The 13337-nt window shown below is 31.9% G+C and overlaps 1 protein-coding gene across 1 annotated transcript in view; it reads left to right on the top strand.

Moving 5' to 3' along the window:
- GABRA2 (gamma-aminobutyric acid type A receptor subunit alpha2) overlaps window positions 1-6388 on the top strand; it is a gene marked incomplete at its 5' end in the record, with an annotated part of 240795 nt that extends 234407 nt beyond the window's left edge. Inside the window, 1 exon segment of the mRNA NM_001133357.1 lies at window positions 4214-6388. Coding sequence (NP_001126829.1) covers window positions 4214-4510 — 297 coding nt within the window. The 3' untranslated portion in view covers window positions 4511-6388.
- Between the last annotated feature and the right edge of the window lie 6949 nt (window positions 6389-13337).

Genomic DNA, 13337 nt, shown 5'->3' with positions numbered 1-13337 from the left:
TGCACTTCTGGACTTTTTTTTTTGTTTTAATTACCTGTGGGACGTGTAGGTAGAGAAGTCTAGTGAAACTTAGTGGTTAAGAATTCTGGAGAGATATTGTACCAGTCATTCACGCATAGCTTTCAAAAGCCGTGAGAATTACTTACAATTACTAGAAAATAGTGTCAGTTTGCCTGCATGATCCCCAGTCTCCTTCCCACTGATCCCGTTCTCAACTTGTAACATTACCTTTTTTTAAAATTGACTTCTGGAACACAGTGTATATTTTTGGCTATACCTGGCCTTGTTCTCAAAAATGATATGAAGTGGCCTATCTAGGTGCCTTAAAGTAGAAATACAGCATGAGATGAGGCAATAGGAAATTAGGCAGTCAGAACTATCTGAACTTTTCTAGTTCTCAAAAGAAACAAAAATTGTATAGGAACATGAGCATTAAAAAATTCATTAATGGAAATGAGTACTGTTTTTAATCAGTAACACAAAAGGTTTCATTGGACTATTTTTCTTCAGGTTCTGAATGTAAGTTAAAAGTTACATTAAATAAAGTGAAATCAGTCATGTGGCCCAAGGATTCAGCCTGCTGATGGTCTGGCTTGATCCAAAGCCTGCATGATATTCGAAGAGGTCTCTATAGTATGATTTCTCCCAACATAGTTATTTTTAATAGCAGTCAATAGTGAATAGGGCCATGTAATACCTCCTGGATATCATTTAGCTAAGGTATGGATATTCTTTCGTACTATCACTATCAAATCTGTGTCTTACAAAGAATATTAATAATATATATTATGTAGACTTAACCTATAGATTCTGCTTTAGAAGATCTTAGATTGTAAGTCAGCTATGAATTCAACAGTATTTTTCTCTCCATAAACATGGTTTTAATTTTAAACAAAGAGAAACAGTCTGCTTTACTATAGAATTGTAGTTATTACTTTTAAATGGACTGAGGGGAGTTATTTTCCCCTTTAAAATAAGACTTTGTAAAATTCTGAGCCAGAAAAGCTTTGCTGTGCTGAGACTAGGAATTGAAAAGATGCAGCACCATAAGAATGCTCTGCCCTTCATTCAGTGAATTGGTAAGAAATTACAGGTGCCAGCAACTGGGTTCGTAACTAAAAATGGTACTTATAACTGTTGTATTTTGCTCACTTGGTCCTGAAAACGGTAGTTTCCAAGTTACAAGAGAGCACTTTGAAGCCAAAACCATTACTTTTTTAAGTTCTGAGCCCTACTCTGAAGTTTATGCTGCTTTAGAGATTGAAGCCATACTTTAAACAATGAAGAAAATAAGGTGAATTTTGTTATTTATAGCTTCAATGAAAATTACAAACATAACTTGGAACGAGTCTTAACACTGCTTATTAAAGCGTCCACAGTGTTAGCATAAAACAAAAAACGCCAACATACAAATATGCAGGGTTGATACTTGGCTGGTATGTGCTGCTTGTTTTTTACAGCCAACGTCAGTTCTGATTGGTCAGAGTATCTGTTCAGATTGGTTAGTTCCTCTGCTCTAGAGTTTTTCAGAGATTTTGTACCTGTATTTCCTGTGCATATATGTGCAACTGAGGGGTATTCAAGTGGGGGGCAAGAAAATATTGGTTAAAATTAGTATAGGGTTTCTAGCTGGAGACTCCTGTTGCAAAAAAAGACATTTACATTTTATGTTTCTTTGTCTACGTGCCTAAATCCTACACCATAGTTCCTCATCCAACATAAATGTCCTACTTCCATCAAACTTTCCTTGAGTTTTTCAACAAAATATTTGTCTTCTTCTATCTAACACATAATAAATTATATTGCCTTTACATCTTGTACACCAGTAATCACTGTCTGGCTTGTAATAGTTATGATTTGCACTCCACTAGGAGAATATATGTTTCTCAATGTGGTTAGAATAATATATTTGTCCATTTGTTTATTACAACAGTTTGATATACCTTTAGTATCATTATCTTCCTTTTGTCAAGTTAGAAGCTGAAGAAAAATATTAAGGAACTTTCTCAAGGCCCAGATTCTTTATATGTGCCATCTGATATCATTTTAAATGACGTTTCAATTTGGTTCAAATAATAATATATACACTATATGTTATATACATTATAAGTTGAAAAGCCCTTTTTGAAGATTGACCTAGAGATATAAACCTCAACAAGAATATTTTATGAAAAACATACTCCATGTCTCAAACAGCTTCCTCAGACCGAAAATCCTATGACATGGTGTTTAAAAGCAGAGGTTTAGAAGTCAGATACATCTAAGTTTGAGCCCTTTTTCAGCCATTTAATAGGCACAGACCCGGTCAAGTCACAAAACTTTTTTAGCCTTCATTTTTGGACTTATATCATGGGGTTAATATGGGAACTTCCTATCCCGTAGTGAGGTTTGTCAGAGATGTCTCCTTGGCTAACAATCAACCTGACACATTCTAGTGCTCAAAAAGCATTCGCTATAATTTCCTTATCAGTTTTTCACTTGGACATTATCCTCTATTTGTAACATGGGAACTATATGCATCATTACTGAAGAAGAGATGTTTTGTAGCTTTTACAAAGTTACAAATGGTGATCTCTCATCCTTCCTTCTTTCATAAGTAAGCCAGATCTGGAAGAATGTCAGCAGGGGAAAAAGGAGAGGAAGAAACTCAGGCCAGTGAAAGATGGGTAATCCATGACTGTTTTTAGAATTTCCTGGGCTTTCAGAGCTCCTTTTTAAATTTATTTGAACACTTCGAGAGCTCTTAATTAAAATAACTAAGAGTCAAAATAGGATTGTAGACCAATTTTTCCTCTATATCTGTTGCTTTACACCCTGCTCACTATTTTGGATAATTCACTGCTGTCTCAATTTACTTTGTATTCAAGTAACTAACAATATATTTATATTAGTAAAGTAATATATTTATATTTTCATTTTATTAAATGAATTATATATTATTTCACTGATGTATTATGCGGCCAACTTGTGGAAGGCTTCATGCTAAGTGCTAAGATTACACAGGTGAACAAGACAGAAGCAGCACCAGCCTTCACTGAATGAGAAAGCAAGATGTCAGTCGAATAATCACATGACTAAGAAATAACACATTTTGAAAAATGTCATAATGGAAACAAATTAGAGTGTTATGAATGAGCATATATGGGAGCAAAGAGATGTTTAGTTAAGTGACCTTAAGAAAGTCCTTTCTTAGGAAATGGCATTTAAACCAAGACCAAAATAAGAGAAGGAATTGGTGTTCATGTGAAAAATGGGGTGGGGAGATGCTATTCCAGGTTTTCAAAACCGAGGTGTTCTGGGCTGGGGAAATATCATGGCTAAAAGCATGGCACCAAAGCAAGAAAGTATTTTGAAAACTGAGGTTATTTCAGGGGAGCCAGTAAGTAATGAGCAAAAGAAAGAAGCTATTGTAAAAAAAAACGTTGTTTTCATTCTAAGTTCCATGAAATATTATTTAAGGGATGTAAGCATAGAAGTTAAATGATCAAATTTTTGTCTTAAAAAAAGATCCCTGTGGCCATAATGTGTCTAATGGCTGGACAAAGTCAAGCCAAGCTAGACGGACACAAAGTCCAGGCAGGAGATAATAGTGACTCAGACAAGAGTTTGTGATAATGGAACTAGAGATTATAAAGTGAAACGGGATGAGCTAAGCAAAAATCCAAGACTTTGTATTTTATTCTCCTTCTGTGTTTCTAGTATTTGTTGCACTGCCATCTTCATAAGGTTACAATTTCCCATCATCTGAGTAAAGCATTGCTATTTGACTTTGATGTGAGGTGGGAGGGAATCCTGTTACTAAGCTAGAAATGTGGGATCATTCATTGTAGATTTTCATTCCTCTTGTTAAAATATTTCTACATTTCAGTTATTCATTCAGTCATTCATTTGACAAATACTTGACTGACTCATGAGAAAAGAAAAGTTATATTGTTTTTTAAAGTTGCATTTTTCTATTGGTTATTTTCCATGTCAACCCACAACCAATAAGATTCCCCAGGAAAGTGGTACCACTAATTTTACTGGGGGTTTTCTCACCGTAATGGATTTGGAATTTAATAAACACCTTTATTTATTTTCCTAATTTATGTTTTTTTTCTAATGCATGATGATTTGTATTAGGATACTTTCCTTCAGAATTTGAAGTGGACTTTAGAAAATGTTAAGTAGCAGACTCAACCCACACTGTGTTAATTTTTGTATTTTTCAATAGAAAAAAGAAAAGGCTTCCGTTATGATACAGAACAACGCTTATGCAGTGGCTGTTGCCAATTATGCCCCGAATCTTTCAAAAGATCCAGTTCTCTCCACCATCTCCAAGAGTGCAACCACGCCAGAACCCAACAAGAAGCCAGAAAACAAGCCAGCTGAAGCCAAGAAAACTTTTAACAGTGTTAGCAAAATTGACAGAATGTCCAGAATAGTTTTTCCCGTTTTGTTTGGTACATTTAATTTAGTTTACTGGGCTACATATTTAAACAGAGAACCTGTATTAGGGGTCAGTCCTTGAATTGAGACCCATGTTATCTTTGGGATGTATAGCAACATTAAATTTGGTTTGTTTTGCTATGTACAGTCTGACTAATAACTGCTAATTTGTGACCCAACATGTACAGTATGTATATAGTGACATAGCTTACCAGTAGACCTTTAATGGAGACATGCATTTGCTAACTCATGGAACTGCAGACAGAAAGCACTCCATGCCAAAACAGCCATTGCCTTTTTAAAAGATTTACCCTAGGACCTGATTTAAAGTGAATTTCAGATGACCTGATTAATTTCCTATTCTTCTAATAGAGATGAAAGTGGGGATCCTGTACAACCCTTTGTGGACCCTTTTGGTTTAGCTCTTAAGTAGGGGTATTTTCTACTGTTGCTTAATTATGATGGAAGATAACATTGTCATTCCTAGATGAATCCTTTGAAGTAACAAACATTGTATCTGACAGCAGCTCCGTTCATGAGTGCTCAGAGTCCCTGCTAATGTAATTGGAAGCTTGGCACACATAAGAAAAACTAGAGATTTGAAATCAGCTATGAATTACTCTATATAGTATCTATAGCCATGTACATATTACAGCATGACAAGCTTGAATAATTATGAGTCAGCCCGACAGGATGTTAATTATGCCTATGATTTAATAACTATTGGAATGTCATGGTCATTACATTTTTAGCTTCAGAGTTTATTTGAAAGTAATAATTGAAATCCTACAATTTATTTTAATCATTGGAAACTACCTTAATTTAAAAAAAAAAAAAAAGAAAACAAATGTGTCTTAACCTTTCCAGGTAGGTGTTGTATTGAAATGGATCAGCTAAATTTTACTGGTGCTGGAGACTGGAAAAAGCATCCAGTTTGGTTGCTGTGGAGCAACATGCATGTTGGATTAGAAAATTGTGCCAAAAACTCCCACCGATGAGAATTCATAGGTGCTCCACACTACGACAAGCACTTATATGATTCTCCTCTTTCCTGTTTACTGCAAATTCTGCCTTAAGGCTTCTTTTCAAGACTCAGAAGCCACTAATTATAAAGGAAAGGGCAGTTAATTGGCACATTTTTCTCTTGTGAAAGCAGTTCTTTCAGATAAGAATTAATGTAAATCTGCTTTTGTAAATTGCAACTTTAAATTTCGCTGACTCAAATTTACAACAGCTTTGTATACCAGAAGAGGTTTTGGTAAGGGTTGAACATTTTTACACTGCAACTTTAAAACATCACCAACAGATTGTGGATTATTTCACGTGCACAAACATAAACACACACACACATACACAGCTAAATTAGAAACCACAATTTTAAATTTTATATAATTACTAGCTATTAATGGGTAAAATTCATTTTTCTTTTAATATTTTAAAATATTATTTATGCCCCTGAAATATGCTAATAAAAGTTAAAAATTGTGTATTATGCCTAGATTCAAAGTTTTTGGCAAACCTCAAATAATTTTGATTGACATGTACATTAGCAGTTATTAGTTGACTTTTACTAAAACATGCACCTTTACGATGGTGTTTTTGTAGAAACATAAGTAGTCAAATAGTAACATTTATTGCAGTTTTGTACAGTATTTGAGTATAGTGCATAAATAGGTATGTTCATAAAATCAATAAAAGGAGTATCTATGGAAATAAGCAAAATATCAGCAAAAATTGCTATTCCTTTGCCTCATTTAATTTTTTAAATTTTCTTTGTTTCCATGTGATTCTATTATATGCTTTGCATGATTGTATAAAACCAAGGTCACAAATGCAACTTATTAACGGAATTTGCCAGGAAGACAGCCTTGACATTAAAAATTCCCTCACAAGAGGTAATCCATAATCCTTAATAAAATAAAATTGTTACATGAGCCAATAAATGTATTTCTTTAATTCCCTTCCAGTAACACTTTCTTTGTCACCTAGTTTTAAAATGTGCACTTTATTCATACATTGAAATAGAAGATATCCTATTTTCTTATACATTTAAATATAGCATAGCTCTTCTGTATAGTTTAGGAATGTGTGCAATTGTATAAGGAAGTACATAATGCCAGAAGGCAAGCAATGAAATTGCTCTATATGGTATGCATTATTAGATGCTTTAAGAATATTTTTCTTGTAAAGCCCACATTGCCCCCTTAATGTCTGACTATAAGTTATAAATTTATAAATATGTGTATATGTAAAAACCATTGTAAATAACAGTTTCTGTATGACCACAGAAAAGGCTCATCTATACTTTGGGCAAAGAGCTGCTACTATATTGATGGCACCAGTATTATTAGCATTTATGGCAGATTGACCAGAAAACTTATCACTGTTATTCTTATTTTAAATTTCATGTGGTAAAATTGTATTTGAGTGCAATGACATTCTGGCAGTTCAGATTTTTCAGTGATGGGGATCAGAATTATTTGTTATTTCTTTAAACTTTGGTGTACTTTTTACGTATTTCTTCTTTTAATGTTTACATAAATCAAAAGGAGCTTCTGCTCTTGTGGGGAGACTAGGATGCTCCATGGAAATTGCTTTTAAATTATAGAACAAGATTCTTAACAATTATTCTCCTTTCCATGAACCAATTTAAAACACATTTAAAAGGATATTAATTTATCACAATAAGGCCAATTTTTCAGAAAATACATTTTATATATACTAACACTGATCTCTTTGGCCCATAAGATTATACCTATTTTATGCGGTTGTATAATGACATAAAGAGTTATGGTATGTACAAAATGTAGATAAATACATGTACATATATAGAGATATACTCTCATTATTTTATAGCTACTACTATGATTTAACTAATATTTATTCAAAAATATTTTTTATCTCCTCTGCCATGCCCTGTAATTGATGTTAATATCACTCATGTCACACCCACTGAATTTAGTTGAAATTTTAAGTGCATCTCATTCTTATAATGACTTGAAATTAAAGATTATATAAAACATGTAAATTAATTTAGTATTGGGAGTTCTTTAATGAGCTATGATGCCACTAGTGTGCTAAGATGGGTGGCTGTTTTTCTCTTTTCTCCTGTTCATGTTCCCATGTGTTTGATTATAAAATGGAAGAAATATAACCATTTAATATATATTTTTTTAATTTTAGTGATTTTATTAACTGCCAATCTTAATGTTTAGAAATCTTTTCAGGGATCTCTCTATTTTGAATTTATCTCAGGTTTGGATAAGTGATCCCCTTGAGCCATGTTTCTAAATTTTTTTTCTTAAATAGTTCATAGTTTATTTTTAAAAACAATGCAGAATCTATTATTTTACTCTCATTATTTGGTAAGTATAATTTGCATTTATGTGGCTCTTTTTGAATTCCTGGTTGAGGGACACAAACCCTCCTTGATATAATCATGGATTCTAGAAGAGCACCAAAGCTTTACAGGTACTTTTCTTTGGTATGGCCGGTCATCATTCCAATGAAAGAAGAAAGGAAGTAGTTCAAGTCACCTTCTGCATTATCATGGTTCTTTGGCATCCTTTAATAATTTGTTTTACCCTGTCTGATAAAAATAGAAGCATAAAAGTTTAACTTAAAAAATAGTAATTTGTTTAATGTATTCTATGCCTGATGCCCTCAGACACATGTCTGTGAAACACAGACATATTTAATTACTTACTTGGAAATATGAGGTTATGTTAATAGATTTACTAAACAGATTATTCTTGTTATTAGTCTCCTGGCACACCGACATTCATCTGCATGTTTTTGAAGCAATGACCAAATTTTTTATCATATGAAAACATTCAGAATTTTAAGGGGATCAGTACCTGACCCATTGCTACCCTATAGTGCCACTCATTTTCCTTTTAATTGAGGTCCCATAGGCACCTCATACTTCCCTTTTATTAATTTAAAGTATGCAGAAGTGTAAAATTTTAACTGGGGAGGGGTGCAGTTATTTTTGACATCTGCATGCTTGAGAAACATGGACACTACACCAAAAGCATTTGTAACAGTGTGGAGAAAATGAGTCATATTTTTATCTACTGAATTCATGCTTTAAAAATTAAATATTTAACATAATTATTTAATATCCATAATATTTTGCTGTTAAAATTTATATTAAAGATATTAATATTTTCCATCAGTATTTAAGAGCTCAGAATTACTGAAAAGAAGAAACCACAGGAAACATGAGACTGTTGTTAATTAAACCAAGTGAAGCATTTTTCCCTTTTTAACTTCTGAGAAAGTAGATAAATCATACATATGTAGACACACAAATATTTTAAGAGTCGTTATTCCATCATAGTAAGCATCATAACTAAAATACTAAAGTAGAGAAAGTTCATGTGAAAGTCATTTGGGAAGGTAATAAATTATTCAATACCTACTTATAAATATTATGTAGCATAATTTTGGTTTTTGCTAAAATTCTTAATTATCAACATATGTAGACCACTGTGTCTTCCCTCTTGTTAAGTTGAAATATTCTATTTTTGTTTGTTTATATATGAAGAAATACTTATACATATTTCTTTAATGTTTAATACATAACATTACCTAATGTTGCCAATAGGAAAGAACAATTTACAGGTTTATGTTTCAGCTTACAGTAATGTTCCCAAAGATCTTTTAATAAGGTCTTAGCTGTGTGTGTCAGTGATGTGTGTATGTTTGTGAGTGTGTACGTATCTAAACAATTTGTTTTATTAATGAATCCTATCACAAATTCAGCTCTTATTAAACTAGCAATTAACTTGCACAATAGAATACATTTTTCAGTAAATCCATAACAAACTTATTAATTAGAATTAGGTTTGAGTTATGCATATGGTTAAAAATATCTTTTCTATGTTGGTGTAAACATTTTCGAATGTATTTCTAGTTTTTTTTTGAAAAAAGATTAAATTCAAAATGATCTTGCAATTCTGCTTCATGAGATAGAATAGAAACATCTTGAATGCCAACTTTCTCAATGGAGGCTTGTGTAAGCTCTTTTAAAAGTTAAATATCTGGTTATTTACAAATACAAAGTTATGTATATTCATTACTGGTTGTTTCATACCTTACTTTTTGAATTGGAATGGTTCAGAGTATAATTCTTACAGAGAGCCCATCACATACTAGTCAACGTTCTAAGTTTTTTATGCATATTAGTTCATTCAGTCCTCACAGAAGCCATCATCACTGTGTGATTCTTGAAGCTCTGGAAATCTAGGATTTCTATATAGTACACCAACATATCAGTTTACATATATTATAGGAAAAGTAAATGAAACAAACAAACAAACAAAAAACAAAACCAAAAAACCCAAAAACCTGTATTTTTTCTTTGCTTTAATTCAAATTTATATTCATGCCTTTTGGGGAATATTCATTCAATAAGGGAGCCATTACATGGTTTTCTACACAACAAAACAAACAAGTAAAAAGCAAACACTAAACAATAAAACTGTACTGTACAGTAAGCAGTACCCGTTTTTGTGATGCTAGCTATTTACTAACTTTGGTACAATTTAGTTTCTGGGAATATATTGCAGTTTTCTTTTTTGGTTCACGAGTAATGATCATGTATTAAAAATGATTAATGTTGATTAAGCAAAAGTAAGCACTTCCTTCATTTCTTTATTTTTTCTAATTTTGCCAGTTTTATTAGTGGTTGGAGAGATGTGTTTTCATTTGCCATATTGTTGATTTCATAACATTTAATCCCATTGGGCTTCAAGGATTATGTATGGATTTCATCAAACATTTTTTTGTAAGTTACTGTTTATAGAATGGGGCCTGAATTGATCCCAAGGGATGCCACTGGAGGGATTGCAATTGCTGAATTAGCTTACTAGGTTTGAAAATATCAGTTTTCCATGCTTCTTTTTAGAATACTTTACCATAACATGATACCAAAAGGCAAACTATACTGCATTGGCTATATAAACTATATTATTGGCTATACATGAATATTTCCAATAAAGTTTATTCATAAAAACAACTGATGCTAAGAAAGCAAGAGTTAGTTGCAGAATTACTTTAGAAATAGTACTGATAGATTTGTTCACAATTTATTTTTAACATATTCGACATAGTCGTTGAAGCAATTGATTGTGCTTTGAACTGATCATAATGTGTAAAAAGGTGTAATGTATAATTAGAAAGACATAAGTAAAACTCAATTATTGAGCCACAATTTTCATGAATTAAACTTTACCATCCACAGATAAGTCCTTATTGCCTGTTAATCTTGGGTGCCTGCACTACACTTGATTTTAAAATAGTTGGTCTTCAATAAATTTTCAAGATTTTCCTGAGCAGATACAAATTCAGGTTTTGATGTGCTTCAAACTAAGGAACATCATCTTTCATGAAATGTTTCCAGTAGATGTGATGTGAGTGAAAACTAAAAACAGTCATTCTTATTGCTACATTTGACTAGCAAATAAAAGGAATAAAGTATTTTCCCTTTGCTACAAATTAATAATACAATCACATGCATAGAGAATGTGAGGAACCCTTAACACTAAACTTTGATATTCACATTATGTGAAATTTGAAATTTTCTGGGTGACAGTATACTTATTGGTAGGTTTTCTGGTTCATAAAAATAACTCAAGAGCTAATAATATTTGTAATTGTGACCTTGTTGTAATTGGGAAAAGCCACTGGTTGATCATACGACCTTTATTGAATATGTCATGCTTGCTGTTTAAAAAATTCCTAACTAATCACATGCAAATTAATGCTAAACAACTTTTTTGTATTTATTAAAAATAATTTAAATATATTTGATCTGAAAATTGTGTTTTTTATACTCTGTTACATCTTTGCTTACAATAATTGAATTTATTGTGTATGTGGCTTTTGTATATTGGGATATAAAATGATATTTTGTAATAGCGGTTTTAAAAGTTGTTAGTTTCTTAAACTTCTCTTTAAGATAAAAAGCTGTAGGGTGACAGGAAAAGCATAAACATACCCTGAAATTTGAGGAGGAATCATATATTGCTAATGTTCATCTCTTCAACACTTTAAGAAAGTGGAAAACATAAGCTCACCCAGAAAATTGGCTACCTGCTGTTATATAAAAGTGTCACGTTTACATGAAACTATTAAATAAATAGTATTTTCTTTTCTTTAAGGTAGATTTAAGTTCACCATTCTCTCTGTAAACTCCCATATCTTGTAGTTTTCTTGTTTGACCTATTTTCTAAATTTAATGCAATATTATTTAAAAGAGTTCCTCTTTTGATTATTGCTATTATTGTTAATAGTACTGAAATAAAATGTTTTTAAATCCCAAAAAGGTATTAAAAACAAGACAATTTTTGTCATCATGGTTTTTCACATAATCGTGCTCAACCCTAGCCAAAATTTTAAATTAACTGAGAAGTTTTTAAAAAAATGGGCAAATCAGAATCTTGAGGGACAAGGGGCTATGAAAAAAATTTAAAACCTCTCCAAGTAATTTTCCTGTACAGCTGTGTTTATATGCTTTCATGGGCTCTCTGTAATCTCCTTTTTTGGAGACCTCTGCTTGCTAGCCTATAGCTTTCAGTTTAGGCATAAAATTAAATGAATATTCCATCAGTTTTTCACATCATATAGTAAGTATAATTGACAATGTTAAATCTTGTGTAACAAAGTACTCATAATTTTGTTAATCTAATCAATTAATTAAAATTGCTGTCTTACTCTTTATATCCTACAGACCTGTAATTAATTATAAACTGTGAATGTGTATATAGCTGTAGATAATAGATACAGATATAACTGTCATCTTCAGCTCAGGCTTTTAATCAAATATTTTTAAAAGTTACTTATTTAATATTTAAAAGTTACTTATATTAATATGTTTTGCTAATATTTGCCTGAGTAAAATATGATCAATTTAAATAATAAAGTAAGAATTATTAAGAGCTTGGAATTTACATTTCAGCAAACTTATAGCCAGCAAAATGCTAAACACATCAACAGCATTCAACTAGTTTCCCCGGTATTAGTCGATTTATAGTCCAGGCTTTCTCAAAATCATTTAAATGAAAGCATGCTGTCAATGGAAGCATTCATGTCGCCTTTTCTCTGAAAGATTCAAAAGAGAGAAACTGAGGTTTCAAAGGCTTTTCTATGGTGTTTTGTCTGATCTTTAAAATGTAAAACCAAGGAAACTGTTGGTAGAACAGTAAGGCTCAAATCTTAACAGTATACTGTAAAGATGGTTGCATTGCCAATTTGAAAAGATTTTATATTGTCAAACCCGTCGTCAATATTAATTCTGGGAAGTTTTCAGATGTAGACAGGAAAATAGAAAAATGGAAAACAGATATAAGTGGTAAAAATATGGAATCCCTCAGATATCCCTTGAGAGACTGTGGAATTATATCCAATTTTCTTAGTTTAGAAAATCAGGGATATGGGTATGCTTAAATTTTTTTAAATTTCCTCCATCAATTAACAGTTAATATATTAGAAATTAATTGAGCTTCATTTACCTGGAAAATTCACTCCTGTAGAACACCTTATTCTCTTAATAGCTTGAAATTTTGTAACATTTCTTCATTAGTCAATAACAATTTCTAAATCACTTCTTAAGATCTAGAATAATCAGAAGATGTAAACTAATAATTGAAGTATATCAGTTTTAAACTGTCCATGGACTTACTGTTTGAAACTAGTTTTACTTCCAAAGTACAATACACATGAAATTCCAGATAAATGGAAAATGAAACAGTTTTAAAGGTCATCATGCCTACCACTTAAATTGGGCTGTCTACAACCACAGTTTATAGAACGTTTTCGTAAGAAGTATATACAGAGGTCACCCCTAAGCTGTATCTGAAAATCCCATCCATTCCGGAAAACTGAATCTATACACCAGGAGAAAA

This window comes from Pongo abelii, chromosome 3 (assembly GCF_028885655.2).
Source record: "Pongo abelii isolate AG06213 chromosome 3, NHGRI_mPonAbe1-v2.0_pri, whole genome shotgun sequence".
Classification (NCBI taxonomy): Eukaryota; Metazoa; Chordata; class Mammalia; order Primates; family Hominidae; genus Pongo; species Pongo abelii.
Note: the sequence above shows the minus strand (reverse complement) of the source record. Positions and strands in the feature narration are given on the sequence as shown.